Source organism: Hypomesus transpacificus, chromosome 15 (genome assembly GCF_021917145.1).
Source record: "Hypomesus transpacificus isolate Combined female chromosome 15, fHypTra1, whole genome shotgun sequence".
NCBI lineage: Eukaryota > Metazoa > Chordata > Actinopteri > Osmeriformes > Osmeridae > Hypomesus > Hypomesus transpacificus.
The window spans coordinates 5,199,458-5,212,692 of NC_061074.1; the positions used below are offsets into that span (position 1 = coordinate 5,199,458).

At 40.3% G+C, this 13,235-nt stretch overlaps 3 protein-coding genes across 3 annotated transcripts; all 3 read left to right on the forward strand.

The window, feature by feature from the left end:
• Nucleotides 1-39: 39 nt before the first annotated feature.
• Nucleotides 40-8,299, forward strand: LOC124477457 (suppressor protein SRP40-like). The gene is made up of 16 exons (XM_047035254.1): nt 40-563; nt 1,380-1,549; nt 1,658-1,759; nt 2,819-2,896; nt 5,099-5,180; nt 5,282-5,331; nt 5,437-5,511; nt 5,658-5,771; nt 5,939-6,028; nt 6,108-6,218; nt 6,424-6,513; nt 6,642-6,683; nt 6,855-7,016; nt 7,121-7,207; nt 7,297-7,425; nt 8,090-8,299. Exons 1-16 carry the CDS (start codon nt 542-544, stop codon nt 8,282-8,284), a joined length of 1,599 nt encoding a protein of 532 aa, XP_046891210.1. The 5' UTR covers nt 40-541; the 3' UTR covers nt 8,285-8,299.
• Nucleotides 8,300-8,342: 43 nt separating this feature from the next.
• On the forward strand, nt 8,343-10,782 carry LOC124477459 (protein FAM133-like). The gene is made up of 10 exons (XM_047035258.1): nt 8,343-8,418; nt 8,526-8,588; nt 8,707-8,778; nt 8,857-8,964; nt 9,062-9,121; nt 9,242-9,346; nt 9,502-9,546; nt 9,640-9,684; nt 9,794-9,841; nt 10,002-10,782. The coding sequence occupies exons 1-10, from the start codon at nt 8,404-8,406 to the stop codon at nt 10,356-10,358; spliced, it is 918 nt and encodes a 305-aa protein (XP_046891214.1). The 5' UTR covers nt 8,343-8,403; the 3' UTR covers nt 10,359-10,782.
• A 249-nt stretch (nt 10,783-11,031) lies between these two features.
• On the forward strand, nt 11,032-13,002 carry LOC124477460 (putative uncharacterized protein DDB_G0292636). The gene is made up of 4 exons (XM_047035259.1): nt 11,032-11,169; nt 11,509-11,609; nt 11,832-12,044; nt 12,845-13,002. The coding sequence occupies exons 1-3, from the start codon at nt 11,148-11,150 to the stop codon at nt 12,042-12,044; spliced, it is 336 nt and encodes a 111-aa protein (XP_046891215.1). The 5' UTR covers nt 11,032-11,147; the 3' UTR covers nt 12,845-13,002.
• Nucleotides 13,003-13,235: the final 233 nt, after the last annotated feature.

The window sequence follows — 13,235 nt, forward strand, 5'->3', positions numbered from 1 at the left end:
AGTATCACAAGGGTTCACACAGGTCCATGGTTCACAGACCGCACAATCCTCCTCTCACAGTGGGTCTTTTCTGCACGCATGGACAAGTGGAACTTTTGACAAGGGGAAAATAACGGAAAGATAAGAAAAAACATAACCAGCTACTATAAAATTGAGTTTGAATTTATGAGATAGCCTATGTATTTGATTTGACTTGACGACCATGATCGTACCAGATCATATCTATAGATATATATCCTACAGACTGTTGATGAATGTAAAGCCCCAAAACATATCCACACAGAGAAAATATATTTTTTCATAGCAATAGTTGGAGGCCTACAAGTCTGGACACTGGCCTAGAGAGTGGATTGAACTCTGTTCATTTTTGTGTAACTGAAAACCTTAGCTTGTTACGCCCATGGCCCAATGACAGCAGGCCACCCATAATCATAGCGAAAACACCTTGGTCATAAAGGCTACGTTGGGAGGGGTGCACAATTACAATTGTATGACAAGCTAAACGGCAGCAAAAATCTGGTTTGCTTAAACCTGGAACTCGATGGAGTCCTGCCGACCCAGAGGTTTGGTGACTTTAACTCATTATCTCTGGGGTGCCCGACTCTAATTTAGTAGGCTATTTAAAGTTAATTGTGTATGTGTTTAGTTCAATGCTATGTTAAGCTGAAAAAAATATCAATTTAATTAGGCCCATGTATTTCTTTCTTTGGACAAATGGTGGGTTGTTAAACAAAAGGTGCGCAGACAATCAAATCATCGGCATTTTTGTATTTTCGGTTGTAAAATGCGGGCATCGTTCTTTTGGTTACAGGGGCGTGGTAGTCTATACAGTTATTGGTCCAATATGGACAGTCGTAGATGTCACTCCTTAGTCAGTAGTGTTAAGTATTCTCTTTCGAAAGACAGGGTTGAATGGGTTATGTAATTTATAGTTATGTTTAATCCTAAAACCGTGTCTTGTGACATGCACATCCACTCTTCTTTGGTGTAAATTCAGTTAGGCTATAGGAAACCTAGGAGAATAAACATAGAGCCTAGAGGGATAGGGAACACAGTGCTTTAGATATTACATGCACCACATAGAGCCTAGTAAGTAAGGGTTAATAACATAAAAAATTAAGATTCAATAACACTGTGTCTGACCTTCTGGCCCAGATCATATTGGTTATAAGGTAAACAATTACTGAAAGATTTATGGTACAATTGTGATTAGCACATGGCAGCAGTGTGTGATACATTGTGGTTGGCAGGCAGATGGTGAACGTTGTGGTATAGCTGCATAATCAAAAGTTGTTTTTCAAACATGTGAACGTCTGTTGTGTGTTACTGCAGTTGTGGAGTATGAATCATGTTGCTATTATGTTTGTGTTTGGATCCAGGTGGGGATCCTGGAGGTGGTGCAGGGACAGGAGCAGTGGTCCTGAGCCCCCTGGAGAAACCTCAGTCTGAGGGAGACCTTGGGCCTGGAGGTGTGGGAGAACAGGGCGGTCTGGGTGAAGGAGGCCCAGCCAAGACTGATTCTAAAACTTGCAAAGGAAGAGATGGAATGGTAAAACGGAGATGAGAGAGTCAGAATACAACACGTATGACATTTGCAATACATGTCAAATACAACAACATTTGGTTCACACTTTCAACAACATCTTTCTACCATCAGGACCTGTACTCCTTTGATAGCTCCAAGTCTTCAGACAGTGAGGATGAGGACCAGGACAAGAAGTCCAAGAAGAAGAAGAAGTTGAAGAAGCGAAAGAAGAAGGTAGCTGAACAAACAAATAATTTGATTTCTGAATACGCTTCCCTTTCCCAGTAATATAATGAAACAGACAGGTTCTCTTTTTTGTGTGCATTTCACCTACTAGCACACATAGTATCTAACAGGTAAGGGGTGTTCGGCATGGTGGAATGAACTGAACATGAAAGGAGTGAAACATGCTTGGTGTCAAGTTACACATTTCAAGTTTTTCAAGTTATAGTTTCCATATCTCTATTCCAAAGTAAAGTGTATGGTGGTGCTTTCATAGATGACATCCAATGTACAGGGAGGGCGTGAATGCCAACACACATTCATAGTTCAACACTACAGATAATGTAGGCTGAGTCATGTAGTAATGAATTCCAACGCAGAAAGACAAACAGAGTGAGTACTGTAGCAATGACAGGTTCGGACTTGGGTATAGCATGAATGTTAAGCAAACTGTCCAGATGTCATGTTGAAGTGAGACAGATTACACAAACTCACCTTGGTTGCAAGTCTCTTCTCTGATACTAGTTATCAAAAGTATTATGCCATATTTCCAGTACTCTCTTAGGCTCATTCAATGCACATTTACATTTGATCCATTTAGCACTTTAACCGATGCAACATAATGCATGCCTAAAGTACAGCTGAACATCTAGGATCAGAAGTGTATAGTTCTACCAGTATTTTGGTGGTCATTCAGGGAATGATCCGTAAATACCAAAGCACCATGCAAACAAGCTACCAGTCACAGTGCAACACAAATTAAATGTTAACTAGGCAACAACAACATCTCCTCTACAGTATTGCATAGCACAGTGGAGCCAAACAAGTTTGTCTTAAGTGCAAAATCTACCCATGTTGTCTGACCGTGGTAGAATAGGATCTCAAATACAACCTACAGAGAATAAACAAACTTGCAGGTTTCACAAGAAGTAATGTCCTGCAAAGTGGTGCTTTCAGTGCCCTTAGGCCAAGCGGAAAGTAGGCAGTCCTGGACCACTGTAATAAACAGTTTTCTAACTGTCACTCCTGAAAGCAAAGGTATGAGAAACCAACCTATGCTTTTTGTTTCAGGATTCCAGTTCAACATCATCATCATCATCATCTTCCTCCTCCTCCTCTAGCAGCTCCTCAGACAGTGAGGACAGTGAGGTAAGCTTTATGTTGCTGAGAATACTCTCAAAACTGCAGTTCACTTGTTCAAAGACCACGCCAACCACTGCAATGCGTCAGTGTGGAAACGGTTTGCTGAAGAATGATGAATGAAAGAACGATACATGGTTGTATGATGATGATGGATTGCTGGATGAAGAGTCCACCCAAGGACTCTGGGTGTGGCGGATCAGACCTTCGCTATCGAAGCTTGATCCGACCCCCCCCGGTGTGCCTGGATGTGGAGACAAAGCTTGGAGGTTAGGGAAGAGTGGGTGAGAAGCGAGAGCGTGAGAGAGCATGAGAGAGCATGAGTGTACAATAACAGGTAGATCAGGCGTGTGCACGGAAATGTACTGGGAAATGGGAAGGAGTTTCTTGGCTTTCTCTCACGAACCTCTCTCTTTCTTCTCCTCTTGAACTATTTTGTCCCCCTCCAATTTAAGCGAGAGCTCCAGTCTACTGTACCTCTAAACTGCACAGACATTCATTTTTGGTCATTACCTGTATAGGCCCCTTTAAGCACACTGGTGGTTTATCTTCTTTGCTAATTGTTTTTCCCATTGTTTTAACCGGTTTGGCACTTCACTTTTCTTTTTTAGACAATAATCAAAGATAGCTACAGAGTAAAATATATAAATATTATTGTTTTATTTATATATTCTTTTTGATTTTCTCTTGTTCAGTTTAGTTTCATACTGGCAGTCCAACTGCTCTGGTAGTCCAAACACTCTGGTGTTTAACCACTTTACATTTTGACCAACCCTTTGCATACCAAAGGCATCAGCGTTCCAAAAGCTTTTTCCTGTTTATTTTTCTTTTCTTTGTTGTTTCTTTTTGTTTTCAGGCAGAAGCCAACCGTGGGAGGTTGGCACACATTGCTTGGGTTATGCTATTTCTCCAAACAAGGTTAAAGGCAACATTTGTATGAACTATATTACACTACCACTCAATGATGATATCCTTCCAAACCAGTCTCTCCACCCATTAAACCAATAGCAGCCTCATCCCTGTGTACTTCCAAGTGTACTGCTGAAGTGCTAAACCAGTTAAAACACGTATTTGAACCTACTTTCTTTATTTGCTGAGTCACTGCTGGACTAGTAAGACGCTTGTTAATGGACATGAATGATTAGGCTTCGGGACAACATCTGATTTAAGCAAAGTCCTACACAAACTACAATCCCCAAATGGACCAATTAAGAAGAAAAAACTAATTAGTTTTTTGCAGCACGTATCTTGGCAACATTGGTGAACCAATATCCACACTGAAGCCAAGCTCACCTATTGTTTTAAATCATGCAGGATCTCTTAACCAACTGGATGTATGCTATCGTCCTATCTCACCTGCTTATATTGCCAGTCATGGTGAGAATACACTTCATAGAGGTAGTCTGTGACATAGTCAGCGATTATTTATCTCCAACATATTTTTTTGCTTTTTTGCAATCACTCCCATCATCCCAGTTCATTAAAAGAGAAGAACAAATGTTTTGGATTAAAGGGTTCTGGAAAGCCTGCTTAGTGTGTGTTCAGTCAGCTTCTTGCTAAATATGTCATAACAACATCAAAGAAGTGTGGTATCTAAAATAGATCTTATAACGTGTTGATGGATTAAAAGGTCAATGTTGGCTAACATACACACTCATGGAAAAGCGACGATTTGTTTGCATGAATCTAAACTACGTATATAGGGAGTATTCATGACAAAGTCCATAATCAAACAGACTGTTCAGTTTGCACAAGTAGTTGTTATGGATTGTATTGTCAGCCACAGTTCATTTACTGTCAATTGACAATAAACTGTGACAACCAGCAGATAACTTGGATAAGAGAATCATATACTCTCTCTCTCTCTCTGTCTCTGTCTCTGTCTCTGTCTCTGTCTCTGTCTGGGTGTGTGTGTGGGTGTGTACACATGAACATGAGGAAGTGATAATACACGCTCACTGACTGGTTTCTCCTGTTTCTGCTGAGGGAACCTTCATATGCCAGAGGACAATTGTTCATAAAAAATTACTTGAAGTACATGAATAACATGAATTCTACATAAATACATAAATGCACAAAAAGCATGCATTCAGAAATGTGTGCAGGCACGTACAGCCTGGTTCTGCATGTCCTTCATTGATCAAGGAATCAATAAAAGATGGATCTTGTAACTTACTTCACACTTTAAGTAACTCCTACTGTTCACTGCAGGATGACAAGAAAAAGAAGAAAAAGAAGAAGGAGGGTGAAAGGAAAGACTCTGTTTGGGACAACAGTGTCATAATAGATACTGGTATGTGAAACCCCAAACATCCCCAACCTCACTATCTCATCCCAAAGAATATAAATTAAGTCATGTTTATTATCACATCTAGCAAATTACTTTCTATGCAGGAGTCGAGGGATGCACAGATTCAACATCAATGCAAGGTCTGAAGGATAAGGTGAGCTTCTGACTTCAGCCTGGTCAAAGTGGTTAGAGTACTCAGTCAGAGTATCGTAACATGCAACTTGACCGGAACAATCATTCTCTACTCTGTCGTCCACAGGAGTCAGATAGTGAAAAAGACAAGAAGAAGAAGAAGAAGAAAAAGATGAAGAAGAAGAAAATGAAGAAGAGCAAGGTATGTGTACATTCAGACCTTTCGGAGGTGTCATGCTTTACCTAGAAGATGTCCACTTGGTCTAGTAGGCCCTCTAGTGGCACTGGAGGGCCACTGGCGTTGAAAAGCTGACTGAAATTATTGATTTGCTTTTTTCTCTGCTTCAGGATTCAAGCTCTTCATCTTTATCATCTTCATCATCAGACAGCTCAGATAGTGAAGATAAGAAGAAGAAAAAGAAGAAGAAAAAGAAGAAGAAAAAGAAGACAAAGAGGAAGAGGGTAGGACATGGTTAGAGAAATAAGGTTATTATTTTAATGTTGAAATGACAAAGCTGACAGTAACATTGTGTAGTGTGCTGTACAGTAAGTTTTCCAAGTCCAACATATACTAATGAAACTTATTAGTATCTGCATTATTTTTTATAAGCGTATTCATTTTCCCTCAGGATTCCAGCTCCTCATCCTCGTCCTCATCAGACAGTGAAGATGAGAAGAAGAAAAAGAAGAAAAAGAAGAAGAAGCAGAAGACTAAGAAGGTACATGACAGCTGTGTGAACCTTGCATGATTGAACTCTTTGCAAATCTCATGGTGTGTTTTCCCTTTTTTTCATACAGGATTCTAGTTCCTCCTCTTCCTCTTCCTCCTCCTCCTCTTCTTCCTCTTCCTCTGACAGTGACAAGGAAAAGAAAAAGGACAAGAAGAAGAAGAAAAAGAAGGAGACAAATGTAAGTTTTCCTTAAATCAAACAAATAAAATAAAACTGATGCACTGTAACAAAAATGATTTACCCACCACAATAAAGCAGAGAAAGACATGGTAAAATTAGGACAAACCCCACTTTTTTACTTTTTTATAAATTGTATTAATTATATTCCAGTTATATTCCAATTATATTCTAATTATATTGAATTCCACTCTGTTGGGGAGCAGGGAGACGATGATGGCGGTGGCGAGTTGGACACCATGAGACAGACAGCAGATGGAGAGAAAAAGAAGAAGAAAGACAAGAAAAAGGAAAAGGTGGGGCCATTGAACTAATGGAAAGGATAGTTATGTTTTTAACAAGCGCTTGTTGTATGACGGCCTTGTTTCTAAGAAAACCTCCATTTAAAAAGGACAAAGCACCTTATGTTCTGCTTTTTTCTCAGGCCTCTTCCTCCTTGGGTATCTCTGAGGATGAGGATGCCAAGGTAAAATGTCACACTTATGGCTTATAGTAACATTTAGATCCACCACTTCAACTCGCAATTGCGTACTTCCTCATTTTAGAAAATAAATATGTTGATTTGAGTGAGGACTTTTACCATATTATGATATCCTTTATCCGACAACACATCTCCTAATTTGTAATGCTATATCAGTGCAAAGCCAAAGAGGATGTGTCTGTTCTCGTGACAACGGCGGAAGGAGCTGAGGTCCACCCTGACGGAATCGATGCCGGACACCTGAGTGATGATGAGGCTGAAGGAGGGAAAGCGAAAGAGAAGAAAAAGAAGAAGTTAAAGAAGATGAAAAAGAAGAAGGTACAAATGTCCGTTCCTATAGGGTCTCAGACCCTGGTGAGTCAACAATGTGTGTGGGCACTGAAAGAGGGTTTGATGTTTGCGATCTTCATATTCTGCTGTAGGTTTCTGATGGTGATTCCTCAGACAGTGAGGATGACAAAGAGAAGACAAAGAAGAAGAACAAGAACAAGAAGAAGAAGAACAAAAAGGTAGAAGTCGACAAATTTTTTTGCTTTAGGTTATAACATTTCCAAACTGGCGTTAGTTCAATCACTCCTTTGATTTATTTTACTCCTAGGATTCCAGTTCCTCCTCATCCTCATCCTCTTCCTCATCATCCTCTTCCTCATCATCCTCTTCTTCTTCTTCTTCCTCTTCATCATCCTCTGACAGTGAGGAGGAAAAAAAGAAGAAGAAAAAGAAGAAGGTTAGAAGGATAGACATTGAGTAACCTGACTGAGGTTTATTTCTTGTCCCTTAAAAGAGTCACATCAGGTTGTGTAGACGTGATTAATTTAGAACTTTCTGAACCCCCTATAGAAGGTCAGTTCCTCTGATGACAGCTCATCATCCTCATCTTCCTCCTCCTCTTCTTCAGATAGTGTAGATTACCGGGTAACTATCTTCCATCCGTTACGTTAGGTCACTTCTGAATTTGATTGTTAAATCGTTTTTATTTGTTATTATTTGTTGAAATAAACTTAGTTTCCTGATAGCAATCATAAATCAAATGCTCACTGTAAATAAAATAAATCTGATATCTGTTACTGTCGCAGGACTGTAATAAGCACAACCAATCATTGCATTCAGACCGAATATAATGATTGAAAGGCATTGTGACCAAATGCATTGATTGGACAGCCTACTTGCCTTTCTTTCTCCCGGCAGTAGCCAGGCAACACATTCATGTGTTTTGGGGGAGTGGGAGTGAAGGGAGAGGTTAAGATATTTTGGGTTTGATGCTTTCAAACTCAAGCCAAAATGGCTAGTTTCGCAAAACCAACCTGCCTTTAATGTTGATTGACTAGTCAGATTGCTTGTAATTTATCTTTGTGCACCATTTGTGACTTATTATGAGAGGTCTTCCTCAGACAAAGGACAAGAAAAAAGATAAAAAGAAGAAGAAAAAGGAGGACAAGAAGAAAAAGAAGAAAAAGGAAGACAAGAAGAAGAAAAAGAAGGATAAGAAAAAGAAAAAGGTAAGGATTGGATGGAGGGGAAAGACAGGGCATGTTAACCTCTGGACTGATTCTCATTCTCGATCAGAAATTTCCAGAAGAACATAAAAACTGTAGTTCAGCAACTGCGTATTCAACATGACTTGCTTCTTCTCCTCTCTGTCCCTCAGGATGACTCTTCATCAGACAGTGAGGATGACAAAAAGAAAAAGAAGAAGAAAAAAAAGATGAAGAAGAAAAAAGTTTGTGACCAAAGCAAATCTTGGCCCTAGGTCTTCCACAAGACATACATAGGTTGTGTCATGTTGTTTAGTTTTCACTGTATTTCATCAATGTTTATCTGTCTCAGGATTCAGATGACGATTCAGATTGCGAGAAAGAAAAGAAGAAAAAGAAGATGAAGAAGAAAAAGGTGTGTGACCAAAGCAAACATGGAACCTAGGTCTCCCATAGGACATACATGGGTTGTGATGTTAAACTAGTTTTGTCTGTGTATGCTCATCATCATCATCCAAGTTTGTTTGTCTCAGGATTCAGATGACGATTCAGATAGCGAGAAAGAAAAGAAGAAAAAGAAGAAGAAAAAGATGAAGAAAAAAAAGGTGGGTCCCATTTGCATTTGTTTGGACACCCAGTGTGATAAATCTCAAATAAAATATTAAGAAACCTCTTGAATGTAGGATTCCAGCTCATCTGACAGTGAAAAAGACAAGAAGAAGAAGAAGAAGAAGAAGAAGAAAAAGAAGGATAAGATGAAAAAAAAGAAGAGAAGCAAGAAGAAGAAAAAGGTGAGCACCACATAAGTTTGTTAGGGCTGTTTAATGTTGTCCAGAGTGGTCAAACGTGTACAAAATATTTTGATCAATGACCACCTCTTGAATGTAGGATTCCAGCTCATCTGACAGTGAAGATGAGAAGAAGAAGAAGAAGAAGAAAAAGAAGAAGGTATATATTTTTTTCTAGTCGTGTCACATGTGAAACTATTATAATTACCATTGAACTCGTTTGTACAGTAGGCGTGGCTTAGCTAGTCAAAAAGTAAAACCAATGTTCTCTTGTGCCAAGGCATCATCTGATAGCGAGGAGGACAAGAACAAGAAACATAAGAAAAAGAACAAGGATAAAAAGAAGAAGGATAAGAAGAAGAAGAAGGACAAGAAGAAGGAAAAGGTGAGAAGCATCTTAAATGAAGGTTTATTACGAGCAGCGACTAAGCGTAGAGTAGACTGATGTTTGAACGTGAGGGATGTAGAGTGATGCATGTTCTACCTTGGGTCATCAGGGAGGATGGTAGCGTTAAAGGTTTCACTCTTTTTTCCATTTAGGATTCCTCATCGTCAAGCAGTGAGGATGATAAGAAAAAGAAAAAGGTGAGTGCAAGAGTGGTACATGCATTAACTTGTCGCTGTACCCAAGTACATGTAAGGGTATTCGATTCTGAGCATACTCTTTGTTTGCCCTAGGATGACTCCTCCTCAGGAAGTGATGAGGTCAAAAAGAACAAGAAAGTAAGGCTGGGTGCAAGGTTATGTGAATATACATCAATATTTCTACATGAATTGGTAGACACAAATGACACTGTACAGTCTCATTTGGAGTATAATTTGCTCTTTTCAGCATTCTAGTGGCTCAGATGGAGAAACAGAGATGAAGAAGACGAAAAAGGTAGCAAGTGAATATCTGTTGGTAGAGGGAGGGGCAAGTCTGTTTGACTCTCCTCTGAATGTGTCCTAGGATAGGAGACCAAATATATGACAACCACTTGCGTGGGTCAAAAATCCTCTGTCATATGTACATTTATATCTTGAATCAACTTGCCTTGTAGGACTTCCCTGATAAGGATGGAGAGGTGAAGAAAGACTGTGACTTGCCAGGCGGTCCTGTTAGCAGCTATTGTGCGTTTGGCAAATCCAGTGATCGGCCTGAAGTTACCCCCGTGAAGCCCAAACCCACTCTGGACCCACTGCCGATGCCCAAATCCAACTCCCGTTATGAGTCACTGATGAGCTCCTCTTCCTCCCTCAATCCCAAAGACGGCAGCCCCTCCACCAGGCCCCGCAGCCCCATGGAGTCACTAATGGGAAATCCCCCCAGGGTCAGAGGAGCTGGGGGCGTGGCTGGGAGGAGCACAGTGCTCTCGTCCAGCGACCTGCTCAGGGGCCCTAAGCCCTATCAGCCTTAACACAAACAGATACATCTATACAGAGGTATTAGCATGTATTGAGGTATCGAGGTGAAAAGAGATGGCATTCCTGGAACATATGGTTTAGGTTGTTTGTTAAATGTGGTGTTCATTTGTTGACCTGAAATCAAATCAGAATGTGTTAAAGTTTGGCCTAGAAATTGAAAGAGATTGGTTTGATGACTGTAAAGTAATTATAACTAAATATAATTACCTGAAATATATTGCTGTAAAACCTGGTTAATCCAATGTATAGATGTCATTGCATACTGGTACAACATTTATGGTTGAAGACCCTTAATGTCTGGGCAGGATCCGTTGGATTGTGTACTGTAACTAAAGGGAATGTGACCTCGTTATGCAAGATAATCAACAATGTGTCAGAGTTAAAATGTTTGGCTAAATTAAAGAATTAAACAAGAAACGAATAGTGTTGTTTCTTATTGGTTTGTAAAGGTTTGTCGGTCATTAGGGTAAAAATTAAGCAACGTGTCAGAGCAGCATATAATAGTAATAGGCTAAGTTCTAAACTAATTTTCACCTGTCACTGGGCGTTCGCAATTCCAACCGTATCTATTACCTCCCACCTGTCTACCACCCTGTCGCACGTCATCGTTTTGTTTTCTAGGAACCCACCCATCTAGTTAACGTTCCAACGTAACAGCGAGGTGTGGTCAGCCAGGTGCCATCACGCTTCCTTGATAAACACCTACTTTAATTTCACCGTGACATTTCTACTGCGTTTTCGCTGAACAACTACACTGAGCAGTTGCTATTCTACTAGACACGATGGATTTTGACCTTGCGTCAGGTACGTTTTCTTGTCTGTGGACCACGACAAAATGTTTGTGGCTCTTATTGTAGCATTATCAGCTGCAAACTTGAGGCCATGAGGTGTATAGTTTAACAGAATGAGAAGTTTGGAATACATACATTCTGGTCGAGCTACTTGGTCAACACAAAAGTTTGACCCATGGAGTAATGTTAATTACAACACATCTAGTCAATGTTTAAATGTTATTTAAACTTGTAGTTTATTTAACACATTTAAAAATAAATATGTTATGAAACGGTACTGAAAAGCTATTCGTGGATTATTTTCATCAAAGTGGAGAACCTAGGTAGTAACATCAGTGTCTTCTGTTTTTAGCTGTGGGAAAGGATGAAGTGAAGAAGGAAGACGCCTCTGGCCAGGAGCAGCAGTTCTCCTTTGGCTTTGGGAAGAAGGACAAAGACAAGAGCAAGGACAAGGTACTGTAGAACTGTGACATGCCTTTTCAGCGTCAATAAAAAACTTGCTCTTGACTGCGTTTTAAATACTAGAAACTCATAATTCCAGCAGTGGAAAGGTTTTACATGTAGTAGCGGTGATACTTCAAGTTAGGACACTATTCACGCATACAATATTAATAACCATACGCTACACGCGTAGGCTGCACGTCTTCACTATGTCTGCATCTGTGTTGCATTCAGAGTGACTGCAAAGGCAAGGACAAGGACCACAAGGATAAAGACCACAGCAAGAAGGACAAGGAGCACAAGGATAAAGACCACAAGAAGGAGCACAAGGATAAAGGCCACAAGAAGGAGCACAAAGACAAGGATCACAAGAAGAAGGACAAGAAGCACAAACCTGGAGGACACAAGTCAGGCTCAGGCTCCTCTTCTTCTTCTGACAGTGATTAGGTAATTGGGGGCTCTGTGGAAACGTCTGTCATTTTAAAATTGTGAATTGAAAGGAGAAGGGTGGTTGAATGAGATGGAGACTTGACTAACATGCTGAACACAGGTCACTCATTAGGTAAACAAATCCATGGGGAACATGCAACTCCATCACCAGTCGTAAACTGACTTCTTGCACTGATCCAGTGTGCCAGTGATGTGGTAATGAGTGCTCACACACATTCTGGAAGTAGATCTTAATCCAATGGTTTAAAAATAAGATATCAGTTAAGTGTAGAATGTAACCTAACCAGTCCCAAGCACAAAGCTTTGTGGTACAAAGGTTGCCCCCTCACCTTTGGGCGTAGGGGCAGATTGTGAGGTGGGGTGAAAGGAACAGGTCTGACTCGTTTTATAAGGGTGAAGGCTCCCTCCAGTCTGATGGGTGTGGCACTATCAGCTGCTAGATAAACATACCTGTCCACGTGAACACTTGTAAATACCTTTTGACTATGGTTACATGAGATGTGACGAAATGGGAGAGCATTCGTAATGGCGACTCAAACCCTCATTCATTGGGTGTGTATAAGTCAGATAGCAGCGATGGGATGGTAATGCAGGGGTGTTGACTGCTGTAAGCACACAGCCTTCTCTGGTGTGGCCATCATGCTCCTGTACTTTGTATTATCATGGTCATGGCAGAAAAAAAATGGGCAACATTTCAACAGTTCATGGACCAGCTCATTTGCATTTGATGTGCAACGCACAAAAGGCTTTATATATGCTTGAATTTGTACCTAACTCACTGTTCCTTGTCATTTCAGAAGACTGAATTCATCACAGTTGAGCATCTGCAGTTTGAAAGCTCAGATGTTCCACAATGACGCCGTTCTTGCTTCACTATTTTCTTGTTGTTTATGCTGATTTATATATGCTGATATAATGTGAATACTAATGCCAAATAAACAAGGATTACACATGGGCTGGTGTGGGTTTTTCACTCTCACAATAACACTGCTGAGTGAAGGGTCTCATGTCAATGTCGAAGGGTAATGTACCATAGGGTCTAATAAGACTTAGGATGGAGTAGAACAAATAATAAAAAAGTGCTATTGAAGACTGCAGCCCTGTAGACAAGGAGGCAAAACGGTACAAAAACTGAACTGATGTCAGCAAAACTGATAAACAACCCTGGTGTCTCACTCATGCCCCCTC

Coding starts and splice junctions, on each gene's coding strand:
- LOC124477457 (XM_047035254.1), top strand. CDS start 542: ATGGAGTCCTGCCGACCCAGAG. Junction 5,512..5,657: donor AGAAAATGAAGAAGAGCAAG/GTATGTGTACAT, acceptor TCTCTGCTTCAG/GATTCAAGCTCTTCATCTTT. Junction 6,029..6,107: donor AGAAGCAGAAGACTAAGAAG/GTACATGACAGC, acceptor TTTTTCATACAG/GATTCTAGTTCCTCCTCTTC.
- LOC124477460 (XM_047035259.1), top strand. CDS start 11,148: ATGGATTTTGACCTTGCGTCAG. Junction 11,170..11,508: donor GGATTTTGACCTTGCGTCAG/GTACGTTTTCTT, acceptor TTCTGTTTTTAG/CTGTGGGAAAGGATGAAGTG. Junction 11,610..11,831: donor AAGACAAGAGCAAGGACAAG/GTACTGTAGAAC, acceptor TGTTGCATTCAG/AGTGACTGCAAAGGCAAGGA.
- LOC124477459 (XM_047035258.1), top strand. Junction 8,779..8,856: donor AAAAGATGAAGAAAAAAAAG/GTGGGTCCCATT, acceptor TCTTGAATGTAG/GATTCCAGCTCATCTGACAG. Junction 9,347..9,501: donor AGGACAAGAAGAAGGAAAAG/GTGAGAAGCATC, acceptor TTTTCCATTTAG/GATTCCTCATCGTCAAGCAG.